Source organism: Leptidea sinapis, chromosome 3, assembly GCF_905404315.1.
Source record: "Leptidea sinapis chromosome 3, ilLepSina1.1, whole genome shotgun sequence".
Classification (NCBI taxonomy): Eukaryota; Metazoa; Arthropoda; class Insecta; order Lepidoptera; family Pieridae; genus Leptidea; species Leptidea sinapis.
In genome coordinates, this window is record NC_066267.1 from 12,476,088 (window position 1) to 12,503,420 (window position 27,333).

Here is a 27,333-nt window from a genome sequence, read left to right on the forward strand (position 1 = left end):
TAATCCGTTTCATTGATTCATGTCAACTTTCACTTTCAAATCGACTCATAATTTAACGTCACTTAACAAGCTATAAAATAACTAAGTGGTCTTGCCGTAAATATTGTTAAAACTAAGAAGATAAACTTCTTGAATTCAAACATGGATAGGGTTTATTATTTTTGAATCTTCGATCATCTTCCGCATTACATATACATTTTTTCAAGTTAAATATTTACCTAGTAAGGCCCCAACACAATAAAAATTAACAATAGAAGGGTTTGGTAATTTTAACGCACATAATAAAATTTAAATATCTGTATTTTACAGTTCCCATTAATAATCACAATTTGGGCAGCGTTACCACTTAGAATTCACAATAAGTAATGCCCCCTCGAACTTAGCGCTCTGGATTATATAGGGCACGACCGTCTAAACTCTAACGTGATGATGCTTCCAACTGTTCGTGTAAGTTAGTGGCACTACAGCAGTGCCAACTAACTTACACGAATCAAGTTAACTAAAGATCTAAATATTATATGCTATTATTGGTACAGTAGTTAAATAAATATAGTTATTAATTGGGATATCTCATGATAGTTCAAGACGTTGGTAGCGCTTGTTAGCACATCAAGCTGACACAATGTTACGGAAAACAGAATAGCTGTGATTTCTTTGCATAAAGTGGTTATGGAGTAGTCGGTTTATTTCAAGATACTTCAAAAGCCAGGTATCAGTCAGCAGGTTCGTATATCGTAGGTACTTATTAGATAGACATACCGACATATCCCTTGTCGAATACCTAAAAAGGCTATTTATACAGTTAAAGCCAGAATTCTCCGAAATTCTATAAGGCAGGCATTTTCGAATTATTTTGGGCAAAAAACCCCTTTTCCAAAATGAACTGATACCTCAGACCCCAATAGCCTATTTTTTTAAATTAAAAATCGAATCTCTACATTTTCCTAGTTTGTATGGAGGGTACAGGCTATATAGATAGATGGAATCAGAAATGAGGAGATCCGTAGGAAAACCAAAGTCACTGACATAGCCCAAATAATTGCGAAACTGAAGTGGCAGTGGGTAGGGCACATAGTTCGACGGACAGATGGTCGTTGGAGAAGTAAAGTCCTCTAATGGCAACCAAGTACTGGAAGGCGCAGTGTTAGTGGGCCCCCCACAAGATGGACCGACGATCTGGTCAAGATCGCCGGAATACGTTGGATGAGGGCAGCGCAGGACCGAACGTCGTGGAAATCTTTGGGGGAGGCCTTTGTCCAGCATTGGACGTCTTCCTGCTGATGATGATGAGAGGCATCCCTCCATACTAATTTGTTACTTTTGAGTTTTTCATCTTGTACGAACTTGTGCAAGATTATCAACTTGTTGAGTTTTCAGTATAAAAATGATAATAATTTACATTTACTTCACTTACTCGTGTTACATAACAACATACGTTGAGTATTGTTGTCGCATCACTTTACATATATTGCAGCTGAAATGATTTGTAAAAATATGAAGTTGTAAATGTAGATTAAAAGACTGGCAATGAGTTTCTTGACAGTTCTTCTCATTAAATCTCAATCTTTTCTGTAGTGGCAGTAAATATTAAAAGAAAAAATTTAAACATTCATAAGTGTCTTATATGTTATATCTTTAACCTATATGAATAAAATGATTTTGATCTGACACTTCCTACTAAAATATTGGTCATTCCTATATCTAGTAGGTAACGTAAACCAGCAAACGTTGTATTGCCATATAAAGTAATAAAATAAATTCAATAATTAAGATTTTTGGGGTATAAAAAATAAATGACGACCCAAATGATATATTATCATTTATCATACATAGACACATATAAATGTATATAAAATACTTCAATAACCATTAAATTCGATTGCCATCTTGCAACTCTAGTGCGTATCTGTGGGTGTAATAGAATAATATTAAAATGGCTATAGAAAAATAGGTGTTGATTGTAGAGGGTTGAAAATTTAGGGTTGTATGTATTTTTTAATTTTCTATCATAAAAAATAAATAATTTATCTAAAAATTAAAAAAAAATAGTTGTTTGTTTCTCAGAAGTCAAGCCGTTTCGGAGGAGTTTAACTACAAACACCGCGGCACGAGAATTTTATATAATAGATTGAAAGTTTCAAATAAGAATATGTTTTAAATATTAGACTAAACTTTTTAACACTGAATTCCCATTGAAAAGCGAGGTGAAGTACTAAGGAACTTGATAGGAAGCAGAATCGGGGCGCCCATAGAGAGTAGAAATGTAAAACATGGGTTCTTGGCCCGAAAATAACTCTATGGCTTTACACAACTTTTTAGAAACAATGTTGAACAATCCGGCTCTACACCTCAATATAAAACAATATGCAGCCTCCAACGCGTTAACGTTAAAAAGACTTAATCTTTGGACAACCAATCAATCCCTACACTTAGAGATTCTAAGTGAGGTGAGGAGAATAGGAAACACTGCTGTTAGCAGATAAGTGACAGGTTTCCAAAGGAGTATAATTTTGATAAGAAATATAAAATGCTGCACGAAGAACCGAACGAGCACCGATGGCTCGAAGACGAGGTCTGGCATAGGATTAAATATAAATATAGCCGCATCACTAGGAGCTCATAGCGCTGTATTCCATGCAGAATACATGAATATCAAAGAAGCGAAGCTTGGTTGGTTAAAAAGGAAAAGTAGTCTTGGTCAGACTAAAACACGTGAGGTTGCGATTAAATTTCAACTTAATTTCTAGATATATACCTACGAGTACAAAGATAGGTAATGAAGTTGTGAGCACGGGCCTGGTAGGTGGTCACTTGTCAGGCTCTGTCACCCACGATTAGTAGATAGATTTTATATTAGCTTTGACCACGGCAATGATTACCGTGGTTTGATACACTCGTAAGGCCATAACATGAATGTGTGAAATTAGGAGAACATTGTTGAGGCCGTCAGCGCAAAACGACCCCACTCACATTGTGTTTAATGCAACTGTCCCAAACTATAACTTAAAAGAAATATATCATATTTATTTTTACTTGTTAGAATATTATATTTTATAATAACAATCAACTTTTATTATATCTCAAATTATTTACATATGACTTAATAATTAATAACGCTATTTATATAAATAATAATAAAATACAACTTAAATAATCTAACAAAATTAATTAATTACAAATAGAAAATATCATTAAGATCGCTATCGGCAGGTAAGGTGCCCATGAAGCTGGCAACGTTACCTCTTTGTAAAGCCAAACTTATCCTTTGACAGAGATACGTACCAGATCTTGGGTCACCTGTTAAATCGGTTAGACGTCTGGATAGCTCTTTTACGAGTTTTTGTGCCGATGAACCCCAAGGACCCATCGTCTCCACCCCAAAGGGAACAAATATGTATCCATCACCGAGTGATGCATATTTCCTCCGCTTTAGGTTTTCGGCAGATTCCGCCGCTGCAATGCAGCTGAATGTTCAATATGAGAGGGGGCTAGCGTGTCCACACAAGTCGCATCCCACACCAGTGGCTCTCCACGACTCCAAGGAATCAACGTCATGCCATCAGGCCTCTTACCATCATCACGTGAAATTCCATTCGGCTCTAGGATAGCCGGCACGTTGACCGGCCCGACGCAAGGCGTCGTTTAAGGCGGCATGGCGTGAGAGACAGCCCGCACTGCGGCGGCAAGATAAGTCATGGTGACCAAGGCTGTCTACTATGCCTCCGCAGCGGCACATATGGGGAACTGTTCTAGGGATACCCAGGCGTAATCCAACTGCGATTGAGAAGCTGGAATTATCGAGAAGTGTCCCTAAGTTACTCGAAGGAGTGGCCTGAAGCCAGTACCCTGAATCTCGTTCGCTAACAGCAATAAAACGAGCCTGATCCGAAATATTGTGATTTGATAATAATATCCTTTTGTGAATGATTTTTGTACTGTGGCTCATCCCAAAGCTCTTGTGATCGCATTTTTAAAGGGAAATTTTCACTTGGACAGGCAACTTTCCAAGCATTTTTAGCAGTTTCCGCATACACCAGTGGCAGGGACCCTAATGACGGGGAGATAATTTTATCATATAAAGTGCTGACATTGTGAACAGAAGATAAGAATGATGGTAAGGATATACTAGATATTTTTCTGATGCCAATTCCACCAAAACGAATGGGCAGAGAAGCCTGGCACCAAGAAATATCAGACAATGAACAATTTAATATTTTTGATAGTAAATTTCGTAGAGAATTGTCCAAACTTGACAAAAGTATCTCATGATTCCAAATAGGGCAACATCGGAGAACATAGGTTAGCTTGGGGACAAAAAGACAAAACCGAATTATATGATAGGCCATGTGGGAATGTATGCATAGTAAGCGGTCTGAATATTGATCAAATCTTGAATTTTTTTATATTTATTAATAAAATAAAACTTAAATTTATCAATTTTGTGACAGTAATAAAGTAAGGAATCACAAAATAGGGAAATAAGCCGATTGTACGCTTTCTGGTTTTTTTATTGAATTTTATGACAAACGTGTGTAGGAGATGTTACTTTATCACCATCACATTCCCTGCAACACATGCTTTTTTGTTTTTTTATGGAATAAGAGGACAAACGAGCGTACGGAACACCTGTTGTTAAGTGATCACCGCCGCCAACAATCTCTTGGAACACCAGAGGAATCACAGGAGCGTTGCCGGCCTTTAAGGAAGGTGTACGCGCTTTTTTTAAAGGTATCCATGTCGTATCGTCGTGGAAATTATAGATAAATAAATAGAATCCAATTATCCACTAGAAATAATGTTCATCATGTTAAATTCCACGTTAAGAAGAGATAAAACCTCAAAATACTTTGAGTAAGACGATTTTACTGATATTCAGGTTATAGTAGCGAGCGGTCATTACCGAACATCAGATGTTATATAAGGTTGCGTCAAATATTGCTTATAGAGTGTTGGGTGACGAAACTGCCGCTATCAAGATTATCAGTATTTGCTGTAACAATCACATCACCTTCGCCATACTGGTAGAGGTAAGTTTAACGGCAATCTATTACTGTGGCACGCTTGTCCAGCCAACTGCCTGCCCTCAGGCTGTACCTGATGAGCCACTAATATCTGGGTGACCGAAATGGTTTGCAGACAACATTCGCAGCAATGAAGGAGATGAAGCTTCATGCGAAGACAGGAAGGAATACCTGGAAGAAGTTGCGTGTGTTATCTCGGTGAAACGTGTTCCCAGAGAAGAGCTGCTTGGATCGGTCTGTCGGCACGGTCAGCAATCTCCGCTAAGTAAGCCTCATCATAATCGTTCATAGATTGAGAGCAACCCAAGAATTATTTTTTTTATGGAAAAAGAGGACAAACGAGCGTACGGGTCTTAACCTGGTGTGATGTGATCACCGCCACCCACATTCTCTTGTCGGCCTTAGGGAAGGGGAACACGGTTTTTTGAAGGTACTCATGTAAGGTCCCGGAAACACCCCACAAGGAACCTCATTCCACAGCTTTGTTGTACACTCTTGAAAGTAAAAACAATTCTTTGGTGATGCATTATTAATAGCCAACGCTGATCACCTACCATCCACTGCATCCACGCTGACTGTTGATCACTGATATAACAAAACATACCTACAAAATTTTTCAAATTACAGCATATTCATGTCTCGAATAAGGCGTCTGCTAAATGATTTTGCTAACTAATGTTATATGTGATGTAATTTTAATTAGTTGTTATAAATTAAATAAAGCCAATATTAAATAAGCAGAATAACTATTAATAATGCACCGTCATTAAGTATGCTATTTGGTAGATTATTATAATGACATAACTAGTTAATTAAAACAAGTGCTTATTATTGTTAAACTGTAGATACCTACCTACTGATTTTGACCCAACATCCCTGCACCGCAGGAAATAAGACGTTTTCTGTTGAGAATTGAGAGATGCAACCATTTCTTTATTGTGTTAGCGCAATAAAAAAAGCCCGCTGAGTTTGTTTGATTTTAGCCTGGTCAAGGAAATATATACATAAGTAATTAATTTTCTGAAAGAGTTAACGTAAAATACAGTTAATATAATCGTTACACCAGTTTTAGTAAAATTTTTGTAAGTAAATTATGAAGAAGAATTATGCTTAATCATTTTGGTGTAAAACCAATTCAAATGGTGAAATTAATTTTACGCTTTTTAATCAACACGAGTCTTTCTGATTGACAATAGCGGGTATTGTCATTAAAAAATACATACATTCAGAATAATTAAATTCGGCAGAAAAACGCATGTTTTTAGGGTTCCGTTTTTTGCCATTTGGCTACGGAACCCTATAGATATATATAGATTCGTCATGTATGTCTGTCCGTCCGTATGTCACAGCCACTATTTTCCGAAATTATACGAACAGCTATACTGTTAAAACTTGATTAAGACTTGAAGTAGATGTATTCTGTGAACCGCATTAAGATTTTCACACAAAATTAGAAAAAAAAACAATAAATTTTGGGGGTATCCCCATACTTAGAACTGAATCTCAAATTTTTTTTCATCAAACCCATACATGTGGGTATTTATGGATAGGTCTTGAATACATCAAAAATGATATTGAGGATTCTAATATAATTTTTTTCTAAACTGAATAGTTTGCGCGAGAGACACTTCCTTCTTCTAACTTCTAAAATAAGAGAATGATAAAACTAAAAAAACAAAAATATGATGTACATTACCATGCACATTTCTACCGAAAATTGGTTTGAACGAGATATAGTAAGTAGTTATTTTTTAATACGTCATAAATCGTTACAATGAACTACAAGATCTTTTATATTATGTTACTTGCTGTTACGGAACCCTTCATGGGTGAGTCCAAGTCGCACTTGGCCGCTTTTTCATAATTGAACAATAAACGGACGAGCGTGATGACCCTTGACGGGAGGTGATCACCCGCCATTGTGTTAAAAGGTATTGCACCACCAAACTGCAATTTAGACTACAACACATCTATATTTGTAAACAACGATTCACCGGAATTTATTTACATTCATTTTTTGACTTACTCGTTTAAGGCACTGACCAATTGACGTTTGAGTATTTTTGCTGCATCACTTTACATAATATATATTGTAATTGAAATGATTTGTAGCTTGCCACTTCTTCACATTAGGTCAACCCTTTACGAAGTGACAGTAAATTCTATAAAAAAATTACATAAGTGTCATTTCTGTGACCTACGTGAAAAAGTGGTTTTGATTTGATTTGAATATTAATTAGACTTTCCTAGTCCTATACGTATATTAATAGGTATCATGATCAACAAACATACCTGCACCACGCCGCACCACGCCGCCGATAGCACATCGATGGGAAAACGCGAATACGTGGGGCTGCATAACCACTACTAACTACTATTCGTTGAGCCCCATTATAATTTGAGGATGGCCAACATAAAAACCGCCTTCCACATCCGTCAGTAGTAATCTAAAGAGTGACCAAAGAGTGACCTACAGTTACGTAAACTCAAGCTCGCGTCGACCTAACATTGATAATTCCACGCACACACCCACATACAAGTGAAATTGTGTGACGTCACATTCGAAGAAAGTGTCAACTGCTGCCGTAGACGCTTAGACCTACAACATATAGACGGAGTCTTCAGACTGATTAATAATAATAACAATTAGAAGTTAAGTTTATGTTTTGATTTTGCCGTTTAAAGGAATAGAAAAGAACTACAGTCATTAAATAATATATTATTAGTAGAATCCTTTAAAATCAATCGGACCAAAACTTTGGCAAAATTTAATTAAAATACCTTTTCATTTCTCATACTCGGAAAGTAATGTTGTTTTGATCTGATTATTGGGTGGAAAATGCTGCTTCCCTCCATAGAGAGGGAAAAACTCCTACAAATTACTTCCCACCCAAGGGCTGGAATAAACTTTGAAAATAGAACTGCTGACAACTATGAAGAGTTTTATGTAAAAAAAACTAATCTAAAGAAATGCCATGTGACTTTCTAAACAGCCAGTGTGAACTTAGCGCAAACTTCTTTGAGCGGAATAAGCCGCAACAATTACGCGGTAAGTTCCATATATGAAATTTAAAAAGTCGACATAAATTGACGGGATGCTGTGCTTAGATAAACAACTAGTTTTATTCAAAATGAAAAGTAGAGCTTTTAACTCGGGTAAAAGTATGAATTCCTACTCGGACTGTAGCCGACCTCGCTGCGCTCTGGCGTCTAAATACTTTCCTCGGAAATTGATTCTTTCGACCCTCGGTTAACAATCTACTATTTAAAGTATTAAAACAACGCGTAACTGAATTTTTACATTCGGTCTTTGCGTAACAGTTACAGTGTTTTTTCAGTGACCAGTTTGGATCCTGATAAGGATGTTTAGGTATTTCCTGTTTAGTGATAGGGCTTAATTCGGTTCTACGGTTGAATGATGATGGTTTTCTTGCCTAATATGTTTAAGCAGTCAATGCAGTTTTTAACTAACTTTGACGCCATCAGGTATGCGTCTAAAGCTAACAGTGCTGCTTGACTATTAAAGTCAATATGTATTTTTTGGTTGATAACCTTTTTTAGATATTGTTTTTCGTGCATTCTAGAATGGCCTATACCTGTACTTGAAATATAAAGGTAAAACACTCTCCTGGTTTCTGCTGGACTTAAATCTGGGGCGTTCTCCGTAGACCCCACAGTCAGCTTAATTTTCGATTCGGTTCTATCGGTGAACCATAAGAAGCTCCCGTCCATCTTTGACCGACTTTGTTGTTCATCCAGTCGTCTCCAGAACACAATACAGTGTTTAAAAGTAATTATTTGTGGATTTATTTGATTAAGTTTCATGCCTTTTATGCGGTCTTGGAAATAAAAATAAAAGTAATTGTAAATCTTACCACAATAAAGGGACATTAAATTTTATATAATTATTACCTGCCAGTAGATCATCTACTGACCTGAAGAAGATTACTTCTATATGAGTCTAAATAACCGTAGGTAGGCATAATGGATATATTTTAAGCATCGAAGAATAAATATAGGAAAGAGTAAGAAAATAACTAATTTTGCGACAAAATTGATGTTTGGTTTTGGATGTAAGAATTGGATGAAATAAAATAAGTGACATTCTGGTATGGCTGCATAATGCATTGTTATATGCTCCGTCTGTAGTTTGTTGAATCTATCTTCGCTCACGTAAAGTGCATCGCGTACTCTCCGCGGGTCTTTAGACAGTTCACAGTAGCGCATTGGTGGGCAGTGAGTACTGAGGTGGCACTCGGCACGCCAGTCGGCTGGGCCAGTCCGCGTCGAGCCCGCTAGCGAGACAGACGTGTCATGGCAGCGTGATGTCGTTCCGGAGACTCATCACGGCGCTGCGGTTCGCCAGGGAAGCCTTGCACCGCGGCGCCCCGATGGCGGACGGGCTCATTAAATCCCTGCTCTCACTCATGGTTATATGTTGTATCGCCGTGTCGTCGCCGCAGACGGCTTCCGCGAAGCCCTTCACCCTGAGCCTGCCGGCGAGCTGGTCGCTTGCCGGACTGGTGGGCAGCATGTCGAAGCCCGAGGGCGCGGCCGAGCCTGGGGTGAAGCCGTACTCCGGGTGGCGCGTCGCGAACCACACGCTGCGGATGATCTACTTCCACGACCAGACGGTGGCCGTGGTGGAACTGGGGGAAGACAAGCTGCTTCTGAGCTGCGAGCTCATCGAGACCTAGTGAGTATATAGTTACGGTCAATAGGATTGAGTATTGACTACAATTATTTGACTTATCTTACTATTTAATGAAGATTTTCTTTGATTACGGCAAAATAAATAAAGTATTAAAAACGAATAAATAATACACATTTTAAAAAAATCTCCTAAAAACGATGATCTGCAAAGACAACGCAACGTCCGCGTCGAGTAGATAAAGTATAAAATTGTAACTTTTACGCTAACATCTGATGTTAAATTCAGGTTTCTTAAAATACATAATATATAATAAGAATATAATATATAATACTAGCTGACCCGGTAAACGTTGCGTTGTTTTGACATATAAATTATTTAGAGATTATTAATTATAAATTATTGAGTTAGACCGTTTCTTGGACATTGCAACATTACTTTATTTTTCTAAAATAAAAGAAATTTTCTAAAATAAACGTAGCCTAAGTTACTCGTTATTACATTAGCTACCGCCAATAAAAGTCCCGTCAAAATAGGTCCAGCTATTTCAGAGATTAGCCGGAACAAATCAGACCGACAAACAAAAATTGTTAAAAAATGTTATTTTGATGTATGTACCGTATATATATATCTTCATATACATGTAGTAAAAAACGGTTACTTCAATATTACAAATAATTTTATTCATATGTATAGATTTACATATTATTCAGAAAGACAATAAAGCTGCTTCCTTCCGACACTGAATTTAATAAAAAAATGAAGACATTACAATCAACTTTGACAAAATATTAATAATGCTATACTAGTGTATATTAAGTTTATATTATATAATTATGTTGGCTGTGGGCGAACGAGCTTTTCCCTTGCCAAAAAGTTAACTTCCACACCTATTATGTAAACGTATTACATAAACATATTGACAATATTTACGATAATGTATTAAAATTACATATTTTTTATAAATTGTTTCCTTTTGACGTAGTGTTAGGCACTATCACCGCGCCGAGGGCACCATTTATTACACCCTTTTTATTAGCTTCATCTGTATGTATGTTTGTTTGTAACCGACTCATTTGGGCGCGATTTTGACCCACTTTAATCTGCCAGATTTCGTTCAAACTTCGTAGATTTATCGAGGACCGATGACAATATAGTAATTTAATAAAATTATTCCATATTTCAATTTGCAAAATAAGATTTTTGTTAATTTATATAATTTTCTTCTTTTTTTTTATGGAATAGGAGGACAAACGAGCGTACGGGTCACCTGTTGTTAAGTGATCACCGCCGCCCACAATCTCTTGCAACACCACAGGAATCACAGGAGCGTTGCCGGCCTTTAAGGAAGGTGTACGCGCTTTTTTGAAGGTACCCATGTCGTATCGTCCCGGAAACACCACACAAGGAAGCTCATTCCACAGCTTTGTAGTACGTGGAAGAAAGCTCCTTGAAAACCGCACTGTGGAGGACCGCCACAAATCCAGATGGTGAGGATGATATCCTAACTTGTGGCGTGTCGTGCGAATGTGGAATTCGGCGGCAGGAATCAGGTTAAACAGCTCTTCGGAACACTCCCCGTGATAAATGCGGTAGAAGACACACAATGAAGCGACGTCTCTACGCAACGCCAAGTGATCCAGCCGTTCACAGAGCACTGTGTCCCCGACAATTCGAGCTGCTCTGCGTTGCACGCGGTCAAATGGATCGAGCTGATACTGGGGTGCGCCAGACCAGAGATGACAGAAATACTCCATGTGTGGCCGGACCTGCGCTTTGTAGAGCGCTAGTATGTGGGCCAGCTTGAAGTATTGCCGTGCTCTATTAATGACGCCCAGTTTCTTTGAAGCCAATTTGGCTTTGCCTTCCAGATGACCACGAAATTGGCAATCGCTCGAGATTTCGAGACCCAGTATTCCGATACTAGGCGAGGCTTTGAGAGAAGTGTTGTCGAAGAGCGGTGATACGACAAATGGGGTTTTTTTAGTGGTAAACGCGCAAACTTGAGTCTTCTGGGGGTTAAATTGGACAAGGTTCAATTTTCCCCATTCCGCGACCTTCTCAAGAGAGGACTCGATAGAAGACACAAGTTTCTCCCGGCACTGGTTGACGATTTCCCGAGAGAGACCTGCATGGCCAGTGTAAACGGCATCACCAGTGCTGTCGTCTGCATAGCAATGAATGTTGGAGGTGTCCAACATATCATTGATATGCAGAAGAAACAGCGTGGGAGACAGCACACAGCCTTGGGGCACTCCAGCATTCACGGGCTTCGGGTTCGAGCAATATCCGTCGACAACGACCTGTATGCTGCGCCCAGTGAGGAAGCTGGAGGTCCACTTGCACAAGCTCTCGGGAAGCCCAAATGATGGAAATTTGGAGAGGAGCGCCTTGTGCCATACACGATCAAAGGCCTTCGCTATATCCAGGCTAACTGCCAGGCCTTCCCCCTTGCTTTCAATAGCCGCCGCCCATCTATGTGTTAGGTATACCAGAAGATCACCTGCCGACCGACCATGGCGACACCCGTATCGTCGATCGTTGATCAACTGGTGACCCTCTAGATATACTAAGAGCTGACGGCTAATTATGCTCTCCATGATTTTGGAGAGCAGCGAGGTAATAGCAATAGGCACAGGCCTACAAACTACAGAGTTTGCCGGATCCGAACTGTCTCCATTTTTTTGGATCGGATGGACAAGGGCTGACTTCCATGAGTCAGGGACTACGCCTTTAGAATAAGAGTGCCGTGAGTTTAGTTTTAAGTGATCTGTTAATAATTTTAATAATTAATATAATTGTTGCAATTTCTAAGATAACGTAGAGGCGGAGATAACTTACTCATGGAGTGTGACTCCTTTAAGTTATTTAGATAATGTAGTCCTCTGAAATGAGAGTAGGTACTGATGTGAATCATAAAGGAATGTCAAGCAATTATAATTATTTATACAACCTTCACCGTTTTATGGTTGATACGAATCAATGGTTATATTATGTGACTTCAATTGCATTGTGAAGTATAGTTTCAAATTGTAAAAATGTTATATGCGCAGTCTAAACTTCAATTCAAAACAAATTTGATCTCCAGCCAGTGGGAGGCTCCGTTGCACAGGATGTCGGCTAGATTATGGGTTACACAACGGCGCCCTATTTCTGCCGTGAAGCAGTAATTTGTAAGCATTACTGTGTTACGGTCTGAAACGCGCCGTAGCTAGTGAAATTACTGGGCAAATGAGACTTTAAATCTTATGTCTTAAGGTGACGAGCGCAGTTGTGTTAAGAATTTTTAAGTTTTGAGAGTCCTGAGCGGCACTACATTCTTATGGGCAGGGCGTATCAATTACCATCAGCTGAACGTTTCGATCCTCTCGTCCCTCAATTTCATAAAGAAAAAAAGACCTCTTGCCTCGCACAGCTTATTTGTGGATCAATTACCAGCTACCGATTTAACAAAAATTATGACCGATTTCTCTTATGGTCTTGTGGGTTGTTCACCACTTTGCATCACCCCCCTTTATTAAAAAAAGACAAAAACTAAATATACTAAATACAATCTTTTAAAGCTTCCATTCACTTCCTTGTGCGGTGTTTCCGGGATGATACGTCATGGGTACCTTCAAAAAAAGCGCGTACACCTTCCTTAAATGCCGGCAACGGTCCTGTGATTCCACTGCTGTTGCAAGAGAATGTGGGCGGCGGTGATCACTTAACACCAGGTGACCCGTATGTTCGTTTGTCCTCCTTTTCCATAAAAAAAATCACTTAGACCAAAAAGTTACAAAAAAAAGTGAACATAACATGCGCTGATAAAGGGCATTGTAATAGTTGTTATAATATTATAGTTTGTTTGTATTTATGTAAACGTCATTAATTAATCAAAACAAATCTTATAACTATATTTACAATACTACGACTACATAAAATTAAAACTATCATTACGTGGAAGCGTACCAAGAATACTGGCAGCATTACCCCGTTGGATAGCAAGGCTGATCCGTTGACCGAAATAGCTGCCAGCACTTGGGTTTCCAGTAGCCTTATTGAGGCGCGAAGATAGTATTTTGAACATTCTCCGCGCCTCTGGGCCCCACGGGCCAAGTGTCTCGACACCAAACGGCACAAAGATGTATGACTCACTGAGACCAACATATTTGCGACGCTTGCTGTCTTCGGCAGTCGAAGCAGCAGCCCCAGCACCAACTGACGTAACTTGGACATGAGAAGGAGCCAGAGTGTCGACGCAAGTAGTGTCCCACACCAGCGCCCTTCCCCGTGCCCAAGCCACCAGCGTCATTCCATCAGGACGCTTGCCATCGCGGCGGGTAATACCATTTGGCTCTAAAACAGCTGGTATATTAAGAGCGGCAAATGCCCTGCGGATGACTTCATTAATGTTTGTTTGTTGTATATATAAATTCAGCCTCGGTTGAAGCTGTTTAAAGTTTAAAGATACAAGTACTTAAACATATTATTTAACAAATACAGTAGCAGCTGATATTCAAAACAACAGTGCAAGTATTGAATCAAGGACGCTATCAATTATTTAAACAAACTCGCAAGTCGTACAACGTCAGCATAATATTCTTGCTACACCTCTATACGGGGTGACCAATTAAAGTTATGTATCATTTCATTACTATGTATCTATTTTTAACCGACATCAAAAAGGAGGAGGTTCTCACCAATCGAATTGGTATTTTTTTTCTGTATGTACACCAAGGCCAGCAACACCAGGCGAGTGTAGGTACCTACTATTACATTTGGCTTGACACTTTTAATTTTATTAATATTTTATTTTTTTATTTATTTTTTCAGTTTTATTAATATTAAAGGTAAAGGTTTGCATAACATGTGTAGTAAATTAATTTTTTATTGAGTAAATACTTTTCAGTTTTTGAAGACGGTTTTTTTAAACTTAGTTATTTTTGTTCTCTATTTTTCACCGCCTCTGCAGTATCGGTGTTATTCTGTTACAAACTAAACTAACTATTGATCAAACAAGATTGCGATTTTTTTAAAAACAAAAGTTAAATAGCGTAAGGAGACACAATAACTAATATACGATATCTTTCCATACTCCGACTGGTCCTAGGGTGGAATGATGACTAGGATGCTCTAAAGATTGATAGGCTACTTCAGGAACTCAGGCCTACTGGAACTAGCCTTTCACGAGTAAGTAGTATCCAGTCACCTGTAAATATTCTTGCCTCTTAATGGCCGTTTTCAATAACCTATCTATCCTTAGTTTATCTTACTAGAGGTAGACAAATCTATCCTTTTACGCGTACTAACATTTCAATAACCTACCGACAGATAGCATTGGACTTTAACTAATAATATAAATATATTGGACATAACTATGAATAGATAAGATCTTGTCACTAAACGGTGACAGCAATTTATCCGTAACTAGAGATACGTTACTCTCTAATTATCTTAAGACAGCTAGGCATCGAAATTATTTATTGTACAGGTGTATATTGTAGTCCAACATTTTTTAACACGCTGTACTATTTCCCAACTTCACAGTGACGTGCTCCACTGTACCCGGCTAGGATGGCCTGCATTAACAGTTTTATTTTAATTAAATGAAGCTCATTATTAGCACCCTTAAGTTGACACAATTAAAATGTTTTAAATATTAGGTTTGAGCGGAATTCTGTAAAATAAAATGCCAAAAGCAAATAATATTGTGTTCTGTTTTATTTAAGAGTTGAAACAATTGGGCGTATTTTTATTGCGTTTACTTTTATGCTTGTTTTTAGGGTACAAAAAGGGAATTTTATCACTAAGTCTCGGCCATCCGTTTAACTGTGTCAAGAGGCTGTATGTATCATAAAAGACCAGAGTCGATCATTTTTTAAACCAAAAAAAATAACAGCGAGATGATGAAAGAACAAAAATGAAAGGCAAAATAAATTACAGGCGATTTGAGGTCGGGAAGTGGAAAGGGGGGGGGGGGATTTAGAAATTGATTTATTCAAAAAAAAACAAATCTTATAACTATATTTACAATACTATGAATACATAAAATTAAAACTATCATTACGTAGAAGCGTACCAAGAATACTGGCAGCATTTTCGCGCTGGTTGACCGAAACAGCTTTATTGAGGCGCGTAGATAGTATTTTGAACATTCTCCGCGCCTCTGGGCCCCACATGCCAAGTGTCTCGACACCTAAATTCAAAAAAAAACAAGATTCACCTCAAAATTCATGTGAAAAATTCATATGACCGTGATTTTTTTATCTATTATTAATTATTAATAGTATTTGTAAAGGTAATTGACTAGATTTGCGTTAAAATTAGTGCAGGCATATTAACGTTATCCTTGAACGAACTGAAACGATCGCAACATTATAATTTTATGTAAACATGCATTATTGATTGAGCACTATTAATTTTGTATGAAGTTATTTCCGCTACGAGTGTTCAATCGATATCCCCTACGATCTACGTGCTAACATACAAATTAAATATTATATCGCTTTTTTGCGAGTTTTTTTTTAATAATCTCATAACTTTATATATTTATAAATATGTAAATAATTTTCAAAGACGTACCAATAACAATAATTCAACTGAACAATAACAATTAATTTGCACTTACATACTAATTCTAGGTTGGTTATTCTAATTTAGTACATTCAACATTTTATATAAGAAAAAACATAAGTAAATTTAATCTAAATTCTAGAAACTATGAACTATTTATCTTCGCGTAAGAGACCTATTTATATAGAACTATAAAAAGTATTATAACAATTTGTTATTTTTAAGTGATATCACTTCTGGGATTGATTAATATTCTTACAAATTAAATTTGTTACCAAAATTTATGAATGATGTGGGACTGGAACCCTCGCCCCTTGGGTTCCATCCGAGCGCCCTTACCAATTGAGTCAACAACAAACAACAAATTTCTCGAACGGTTGGCTTGAAAGTATTTTTTTTAAATAGTCGCGTTCAAAAAATGGAATATTTTTTAAATTCAATATGTATTCGCTGATTATAATAAACATCATTTAATAAGATGTTGTACAAAAGTAATTGGTTTTTACATTATGATCGGCAGTGCCCCAGGGCACGAGATTTTTAAGATACACCAAAACCGAGTTTGCCGTACGGCACCCTACTCCCTTACCAAGTTCCGATCCTTATTTTGATTATAAGATGGTTTATTTGACATGGTCTTATAGCTTGTTTCAATAGCTTTCTGATACATTCACTCAAATCATTCTAATTAAAAGCAATCTATTGCTACACGTAAAATAATACGCATAGACAGAACGCTACGCGAGCGCCAAAATCGCGCCGATCTGAGGCATACCACGCGATCAGGATCCCGGAACGGAAAAGTTAAAGCTAAGGCTACAATGCACTTCTCACACATCCGGTGGACCAAATGTCTATGGGCGACGGTATACTTAACATCACGTGAGAAGCTATCACCAAAATAAAAATAAAACAGATTTGCGATTTAAAGTAAAGAGAGACAAAAGAAGACTAGAAGAAGGTTGAAAACAGTGGAACTGACTGTATATGGCCGTGGCTCCACACTCATTACCAGTGCAGTGTAATCGGGGTCGTTACGCGGTACGCTACACTTACTTAGGTCGATGTGGGAAGCGTTATCAATTGATTATTAGGTAATACTTTGATATATATATATATATATAAATTACTAAGGTATAAAATTCTCTCCAAGGAGGTCAACAAAAACATGCGAAATAAACCAGCTCTTACCTTACTGTTCTTTTAAAAACATTAAAACAACATAATGTCAGTCCTTTCCAAAGTGACCAAGGTTTCGGAGGAAGCCGTGGCCACAACGAGTATTGCAGATTGCGTTACGTGATTTATCAAACAGCGATATTACAACAATATGAGCATTTATGGGCACGCGATTGCCTGTTGTTTCTGTCTGTTGTTGTCTGATCACTTGGAATGATCAGCATTATGTTATTACTTACGATAATTTAATATAGTGGCCACGAGAAGTACGGCTTCTATTTACTATTGCATGAAATCATTCTTCGCCTTTCGTATAAATCCTCTTGTATTATTGGATAAGGAATCATAAAATCGTCGCCAGTCAGCAAAGGTAACGATCATAATTTATCGTGTTTCATTAGGTTTCGGCATTTCGCAGCTTATAAGTCAAGCAATTTCATGTCAATTTTTGAAGTTATACGTCATATAGGCACGTTATGAAAAAATTACTTAAAAACTTCACTCTTAAGTTTTAAGATGCGCGTGCATCACTGTAACACAAAAGTAACAGGTTGAAGTTGGTTCCTAAAATTTTCTGACGTTTGCGTCATTCGTTATTTTTTTTTTGGTATATTTGTCCATTATAAGGACAGGCAAAGGGTTCAAGCCCATACAGCCGTATTCATTATTTAATAATTAATTGTCAAACCCATCTTTGCAAGATTTTTACAAAATTATTCTTTCTAAAAACGTAGCACGAGGAATAAATCATTTTAATGTTTTTGCTTCGTCAGGCCAAAGAAGTATAACTTCTTGCGTGCAAACATAAGTAGACACACACTTTTTTTTAAACCGGAAATGATTCTGACGGTGTAACTTCTGGGTTAGTTAAGTGAGCTTTGCTTGTAGGCATTGGTCGGGAGCACTGAATAACCCTCTTATCTTTCAATGCAAACGCTTATGAATATGAATAGAGTGTTTCTTATAAATCTTATCTAAAAACATAAATCTAGTTACATTAGTAGAATTAGGATTTTAGATAACTGACAGAAATTCGATAGTTTTATAAAACCGCGTGAATCATACGATTTCTCGCCGCGTTTTAGTCGGTCGAAGCAGCTTAATAACTTGTTATGACTGTTGACGCAGATGGAATGTCCATTCGGCCGATTTTTTTTTGTCGTCAATTAAGGAAAGGTACCAAATATTTGAGTAATGTGTAAAAATCTGTAATCTAATATACATAAATTACGTGACACGTTGTTTGTCCGCGATGGATTCCTAAACTAATGAATGGATTTTAATGGGGATTACTTCATGGAGTGCAGTTTAGTCCAACTTGAGAGATAGGATAGTTTTTATTTCAATTTGAGACCCATAATTATTTTTAATTCCAATATTTGTTTTGTATGGACATATTTTCTATGAGAGAATTTATTGACGCACGGTTTCACAGTTCTGCTATGGAACAATTTCATTATAACAACAGCCTTATTTTACGAAATAATTATTGATGTTATGAAATATTACTGACAAATTCATAAAAAAACAGTATTTTATTTATCATGTACAGAACAACGTCTGCCCGGTCAGCTTGTATATATATAGTTATGTCTAAATAGAAATAAGCGAATGAGTTAAGCCTTGTGAAACTATTCTATTACTTGGATGCGATTACTTATAATGATGGTAATCACGACCATCGTGTTATTAGTGAATTCAGGGTCTAAAGGTTGATGCATCCAATATAGGATTCTGTGTATTTATTACTTTTATGAAATATTTAATATTATTGAAATACGATTCATATATTGTATGCATGCATGCATTGACCTTACAAACTTATTTCTTATGTAAGTATATTAATGCAATTGTAAGATTGATTGAAAAGAGTGGCCAGTTTCGTGTATGTTATTCTCACGAGCTCTTTACTTTTTACGAACATATGGTAGATTCAGTAATTTAAAAGAAATATTTATAGTGACGATTCTAAAGTGCTTAATCTAAGCCTAATTGAATAAAGTTTCTTTGACGCTGAAGGCAAGGTGGTGGCTAAAAGAAACAATCTTGTTTATATTATGTATCGGATTAAAGCTCAGAGCAACACGCTCTGGTGGACCCAGATAGTGCTGCGATGGCTTGAAAATTGTGTAATCATATCTCTATAAGAAGCCCCAGTGGCGTGATAAGTAGAATCGTTAAGTCTCATCACGATGCCCCGGATTCGATCCTCGTCTTGGTTTATTTGATGCTTCATAAGGTCGGCAACCCTACCTCTGGTGTTATAAAGAAGTATGGCCATGGTGATCACATAGCATCATTATGTATGCTCTTGTATCCTCTTCAATAAAAATACTATCTGTGTTGTAAACTAGTCTTTCTATCTCTTGTTAAAAACTGGAATTATCATCATCATCTGTGTTATTAGTTCATCACGCGAAAAACTAAAACCAAATTGGTGACTTCGCTAGTTTTCTTCATATTCAGTTATGAAGCGGAGTCCTGAGAGAGACACTGAAAAAGGCCGGCAGAAACCGAATAGACGCCTTTTAAATGTGGAGCTGGAGAAAAATGTAGATTCCATGGACCGCCTTTCGCACCAACGTGTCTATTCTGAGAGAGCTTTATGTCAAAACTTGACTTTCCACTATATGCCTTAATAGGGTGCTGGAATTCTTCGGACACATTACTCGTAAAGAAGGTCACAATTTTGAACAGCTGATGGTGAAGAGATAGTCAGGCCAAATACGATCTACTCTGAACATCAACTTCCACAATGCACTTCATGAAGCTAAGGATCGCGGCAGATGGAAGGAAATCGTACAGAAGAAACTGCAGGTGCAGCGGGGGAGTCACGACCCTCAGTTTTTTTTATTAAATTTTTTTTCACTAGCTACGACCTTCTATATAAGACCTTCAATAATGCTTACACGTGTCTGCTTCACGGCACATAAAGGCGCCATTGTGGTACCCATAGCCGGCATTCTATGCAAAGAAGCCTCCCTGAGTTGAACACTGGTAATGGTTGGCCCTACTTAATGTTCACATGTCATTTCATCTGTTTGTGTGTCATACTTGTATAGTTATTGTGTCAAATTGGTAAGCGGAAAGCAACCACCGGCATCTGAAATAAATCTATTGTTAACTCGTTGAACTCGTTGAACTTACGAAAAAGCGTAAGTGACTGACTCATTTGGACGAAGTAGAGTCCACAGTGCTTTGTCATAGCGGTACCTCCAGGCTTTAGAGATTTTCCTTGGGGAATCCAGCTTCCAATGCGACTTCAGTCGAAAATATAAACGAAAGATCACTCCAATTTTGCTAATGGCATGGATAATATAATGGACTTCTTGTCCTTATAAAGGGTATATTATATACACATAAATTGAGACCGAAGAAGTCTCCTCATACATAGATAAAGCTCAAACTACTTATATTGCTGTTACTAGGCACGTATGTATTATTGGAATTGATTGATCAATAAATTTGAAAGTGCGAGGGTTTCGTGACACGAAGGGATATTAGAATATGATGCTTCGTCAGTGTCCGCCGTGGCACTGGGCATCAATCATCATTTATCATTGCTTACGGTTATTCACGTTAGCAGCCTAGAGCTGTCTAGGTCTAACCACGAGAGATAAAGCATGTTAAAGAAACTGGGAGGTCGCTCGACTCTCTTTAATCGCTCAAAAGACGTTTTCATCTATACTAATATTATAAAGAAGAAATATTTGGTTTTTTATTTGTTTGCATTGATTAGGCACCGAAACTACTGAAACGATTTGAAAAATTCTTTTACTGTTGGGAAGCACACACTAGCCCCGTGTAACATAGGCTATATTATATTTAAAAAAAATTAGGGATCCTTACTAAAACATCGCGTGCGCTGCGAAAACTATTGATGAGAGAGTAAAGTAATGTACTACGAATATGCAGAACACATTATTATCTACAAAAATTGTGGCAATAGCATAATTAAGAAGTGTTCTTTGTTACGTGTTCTATTTTAAAAAAAGATTTAAGTGAAATGTCGCTACTACGTGCTCGGTCCTGCAATGTGTACGCGGACGAAGTCGCGGGGTATCAGCTAGTATCTTATATCTTTAAACGAGCAATTCTTGTATATATATTATCTGAATCTCGGAAACGGCTCCAACGATTTAAATGAAAGTTAGTATACAGGTACTTTCGGGGGCGTGAAATCGATCTAACTCTAGATCTAGGTTTCAATTTTAAAATTGTAGTTTTACCCGGTTTTTTATTGACAAACAGCTATAATAAAATAAGAATACAAGGGTAAATTTCGCCAATATGTACAACACTATAATAGCTCAGATGGGACATTGTGTGATCCGGAAAACAGAAGACCCCGGTTCGAATCCAGATATCCTATTAGCTTTTTTTGTTCAAGTTTTGTACATTCTTAAACATCCGAGCAAGGCCCGGTCGTCCGGATATTGTAACTATAATACATATTTTATTTATTATAGTTTTTCCCGTTCAATTTAATTTAATTATTTATTCAAGAAGTCTTATATAATGTATTACTAGGTCAGAATGAAGTTTCAACTTTGAATTAGTGAGAAACATAACGGACCTCTTTGTTGTCTGTCCAGAAGCTTCATCCTTTTATATATTTTCCACGCGTCTTCTGTTCATCATAATATATTCCTTCATCATCATGCCTTGTTACTAAACAGTAGTCAGTTGTCTGCCTACCAAGCTACGGATCGTTAGTTCGATTCCTGCTGGGTAAGATATCATCTGATTCATTTATTTATTAAAGCATTTTCCAGATGGTAGGCTTGTGTAGTAACTAATTTAAAAGGGGCAAAGAACTACGATGCATCGATTGACATACTTCATTTTATGAATAATCAATAACAAAATTATAAATAACATTGGCATTTCATTGATTTAATTAGATTTACCCGTCGTCAAGTATGCGCTATGGTTGTCCGGTCATGGTCATTAGAAACTAGCCAGGTCAGAATCTAACTCTCACTTCAGGTGTTGACAGTTCTGCTGTAAAACAATTTCATTATAACAACAAGGAGCATATGTTACGAATTAATTATTGATGTTTGAAATACTATTGACATATTCGTATAAAACAGTATTTTTTTTATTATCTACAGAACAACGTCTGTCAGGTCAGCTAGTAATAAATAAAATATATTTTTTTTTATTTGCTCAATAATATTTCATAACATCGAGTATTATTTCGTAAAATATGCTCCCTGTTGTTATAATGAAATTGTTTCAAAAGAGAACTGTAAAACCGTGCGTCAATAAATTCTCTCATAGAAAATCTGTCCATAGAAAACTAATATTGGAAATAAAAATAATTTTGGGTCCCAAATCGAAATAAAAACTTTCCGATCTATCAAGTTGGACTAAGCTGCACTCCATGAAGTAATCCTTATTAAAATCCGTTCATTAGTTTAGGAGTTCACTGCCTGCGACCGCGTCGTCTGACGGACACTATTGAGCAACAAAAATATTAGGCCTGCCTGTAGCGCTACAATATGAAGTCCATATGTTGTTCTAGCCAACCTTTATATATAGGTCGACTACAAAAAAAAACTTACATGTGTCCTAAGCCAAGGTATAAGCCATTACTATTTCAACTTTCAGCCAAATCGCTATAACCGTTTTGCCGTGAACGGTGAGAGATCAACAAACATTGAAACATCGAAACGTACAAACTTTCGCCTTTATAATATTAACTAGCTGACCTGGCAAACGTTGTTTTGCCATATAAATTATATATGTAAAACTTTCCTTGAGTTTCAACGAATCTATTACAAAAGATTTCATTGAGATCGGTCAAATAGTTTAGGAATCATTAGGGAACATACAACCATACATTCTCTTATATATATATAGATAAGGTAAGATAAGATTATTTACAAAGTAATAAAAAACAACGTTTCTCGTGTGTATTTTTAAAGAAATCACTGTAAAGTTTCAAATATTGTCCATCTCTTTTATATTCTTGTATATCTCACTACCAAATCGACAAGTAACATTGCAATAAGCTTCCTTTGGCTATGGAACCGCGTAAATTAAAGCTAATATAGTGGCTGTACGTACAGGTCATGTGGGCAGTGTACCCGCGTTACGGTATACGAACGTATGTGGGACACTCAATGGATACGCAGAAACGACTACGAACTACCAAGCGATTACTGAATAATGGGTGACCGCGACGGATCTCTTTATATCAATACCTCCTCGTTATTACTACTGAAGTGCTAACTTTATGCGAACGGAATCTTAATATTGTAACACGAATAGACAAACCGATTGCGATCAGATATTAGCTCCACGATTACTGCATAATAGATTGCCGACACGCAAGTTCTGGTCGTTGTCGAAAGCTGCTCTTGGTAACTTCAGCCAGCCGTCCATGCCGCCGTTGCACATGAGGAATGACACCCTGGCCCATACGGCAATAGAGAAAGCCGATCTCTTGTGCACTGTTTTCGCCTCCAACTCGACTCTTGACGACAACGGAAAAACACCGCCGACCATCCCGTGGTGTCAGAGCTCTATGCTTGAAGTACAGTTCAAACAGAAAACTGTTAGGCGAGCTCTGTTTTCGTTGGACGTCAGAAAGTCGAGCGGGCCGGATGGCATTTCTCCAATCGTGCTTAGAACGTGTGCCCCTGAGTTGACGCCGGTGCTAACGCGTTTATTCCGGCACTCTTATTCTAAAGGCGTAGTCCCTGACTCATGGAAGTTAGCCCTTGTCCATCCGATCCAAAAAAAAGGAGACAGTTCGGATCCGGCAAACTACAGGCCTATTGCTATTACCTCCCTGCTCTCCAAAATCATGGAGAGCATAATTAGCCGTCAGCTCTTGGTATATCTAGAGGGTCACCAGTTGATCAACGAACGACAATACGGGTTTCGCCATGGTCGGTCGGCAGGTGATCTTCTGGTATACCTAACACATAGATGGGCAGCGGCTATTGAAAGCAAGGGGGAAGGCCTGGCAGTTAGCCTGGATATAGCGAAGGCCTTTGGTCGTGTATGGCATAAGGCGCTCCTCTCCAAACTTCCATCATTTGGGCTTCCCGAGAGCTTGTGTAAGTGGACCTCCAGCTTCCTCACTGGGCGCAGCATACAGGTCGTTGTCGACGGATATTGCTCGAACCCGAAGCCCGTGAATGCTGGAGTGCCCCAAGGCTGTGTGCTGTCTCCCACGCTGTTTCTTCTGCATATCAATGATATGTTGGACACCTCCAACATTCATTGCTATGCAGACGATAGCACTGGTGATGCCGTATACATTGGCCATGCAGGTCTCTCTCGGGAAATCGTCGACCAGTGCCGGGAGAAACTTGTGTCTTCTATCGAGTCCTCTCTTGAGAAGGTCGCGGAATGGGGTAAATTGAACCTTGTCCAATTTAACCCCCAGACGACACAAGTTTGCGCGTTTACCACTAAAAAAACCCCATTTGTCGTATCACCGCTCTTCGAGAACACTTCTCTTAAAGCCGCGCCTAGTATCGGAATACTGGGTCTCGAAATCTCGAGCGATTGCCAATTTCGTGGTCATCTGGAAGGCAAAGCCAAATTGGCTTCAAAGAAACTGGGCGTCATTAATAGAGCACGGCAATACTTCAAGCCGCCCACATACTAGCGCTCTACAAAGCGCAAGTCCGGCCACACATGGAGTATTGCTGTCATCTCTGGTCTGGCGCACCCCAGTATCAGCTTGATCCATTTGACCGCGTGCAACGCAAAGCAGCTCGAATTGTCGGGGACTCAGTGCTCTGTGAACGGCTGGATCACTTAGCGTTGCGTAGAGACGTCGCTTCATTGTGTGTCTTCTACCGCATTTATCACGGGGAGTGTTCCGAAGAGCTGTTTAACCTGATTCCTGCCTCCGAATTCCACCTTCGCACGACACGCCACAAGTTAGGATATCATCCTCACCATCTGGATGTGTGGCGGTGCGGTTTTCAAGGAGCTTTGTTCCACGTACTACAAAGCTGTGGAATGAGCTTCCTTGTGCGGTGTTTCAGGGACGATACGACATGGGTACCTTCAAAAAAAGCGCGTACACCTTCCTTAAAGGCCGGCAACGCTCCTGTGATTCCTCCGGTGTTGCAAGAGATTGTGGGCGGCGGTGATCACTTAACAACAGGTGACCCGTACGCTCGTTTGTCCTCCTATTCCATAAAAAAAAATATATAAGTACTTGTGGCCATATATGATTATTTAAGGGAGAAAAAATTGTGTAACTATTACTATCCCCCGTAACCGCACACACACATGCTTAACGGTGCTTCACTTGCTAATATCACGGCGCGGAGTCCTTCTTTTTTTACTCGTCCGTGATATTACAATAAATATAAAATGTAATTCACAGATTGTGTATTTTGAGCCAAATAACAAACCCAAGTATGTCAAGGCGAGGGCCGTCAACTATAGCCGGTTGCTCCCGTGTCGAGATCTGGAGTGTAGCTACTGACCTACATACCTACACAGCGCCTTGTTTCACACGCCAGCCTATTTTCAACTTGACACTGCATTCTATTCGCCTCAATTCCATTTATGTGTTCTTTCCGGCAATAGTCATGTTTCTGCCTTGACTTCTGCGCTACGGTTCTTGTTTCCATATTTTCTGATATATGTATGATAAATTATTATTATACAAATTTTTTGAGTTTATCGCGAACAGACAGACAGACAGACGCGATGGAGGGCTTTGTTTTATATAAAGTAGTGATTCATTAGAAACACAGGCGCCGATATCGTGTGAGACCACCCAGTGTAGTAAAGTGGATTGGGAGGACGAACAAGAGTTCGGGTCACTCTAATGTACTCAGGTCATAGTATAGTAATGCCACATAATATGTTAGAGTTGAATTTATTGTTTTTCTAAGTACCAGTGGGAGGCTCCTTTGCACGGTATGCCGGCTAGATTATGGGTACCACAACGGCGCCTATTTCTGCCGTGAAGCAGTAATGTGGCGCCGTAACTAGTGCAATTACTGGGTAAATGAGAGTTAACATCTTATGTCTCAAGGTGAAGAGCGCAGATGTAGTGCCGCTCAGAATTTTTGAGTTATTCAAGAATCCTAAGCGGCACTGCATTGTAATGGACAGGGCGTATCAATTACATTAGCTGAATGTCCTGCTCGTCTAGTCCCTTATTATCATAAAAAAAACTTATTATTTCTTCACCATTGTGTTAAGCAATTGTGAGAGTCTAGAGTGACCTCTCTGGAATATGGAACTGATTCACCGCCTCTTCAGCGCTTCTAAATGCATTATGAGCTCTATATTTAAGTCCTTCAATAACCATTGTCGTATGTCCATGCCTTACTTTAGTGTATTGTCCCGAGTCCAAACTGGCCTCTAAAAAGCTTGGTGTACTCAGTAAGGCGAGACAGTTCTTCACTATAAACAAATTCAAATTCAGCCCCATATGGAGTAGTGTCACCTCTGGGCGTACCAGCTTCTTCCATTTGACCGCATACAGCGAAGAGCGGCTCGAATCATCGACGATCAAGTCATCTCCGATCGGCTCTTCGATTCTTTGGCGTTACGTTGAGATGAGGGTTGTCTCTACGTCTTCTGCCGCATTTATCACAGGGAGTTCTCTGAGGAGCTGATTGGGTTGATTCCGGCGGCCGAATCGCACCACCGGATATTATGTCAAAATATAAAATACCACCCGCATCACGTTGACACCTGGCATTTTTAAACAAAGCATAAAAAAAATGTTTTTATTAAGTCTTCAGTAAGTTGTAAGGTCCTTATTTTAAACTAGTGAGTTTGGAATCCTATCATTAAAATATAACGATCTCTCGTCACCAGTATGTTCTGGAAGTAGGAGAGGGCAGGGGGACGAGAGGGGACAGCGGCGATCAATGATTCAATCATTGGACAATTGTCGCATTGAAATCAGCGCGTGGACAGGAGTATCCA

At 38.4% G+C, this 27,333-nt stretch overlaps 1 protein-coding gene and 1 long non-coding RNA gene across 3 annotated transcripts in view; one reads left to right on the forward strand and one right to left on the reverse strand.

Moving 5' to 3' along the window:
• Nucleotides 1-1,857: 1,857 nt before the first annotated feature.
• LOC126979586 (uncharacterized) lies at nt 1,858-6,035 on the reverse strand. The gene is made up of 3 exons (XR_007732848.1): nt 5,875-6,035; nt 5,009-5,192; nt 1,858-1,906 (listed from the first exon to the last, which is right to left on the reverse strand). It is a non-coding gene; the product is annotated as an uncharacterized LOC126979586 (long non-coding RNA).
• Nucleotides 6,036-9,251: 3,216 nt separating this feature from the next.
• LOC126979565 (uncharacterized) overlaps nt 9,252-27,333 on the forward strand; it is a 48,252-nt gene continuing 30,170 nt past the window's right edge. For both annotated transcript variants that reach the window (XM_050828933.1, XM_050828934.1), the window contains exon 1: nt 9,252-9,717. In XM_050828933.1, the coding sequence (XP_050684890.1) occupies nt 9,347-9,717 (371 nt within the window). In that variant the 5' untranslated portion in view covers nt 9,252-9,346. The remainder of the gene's footprint in view (nt 9,718-27,333) is intronic.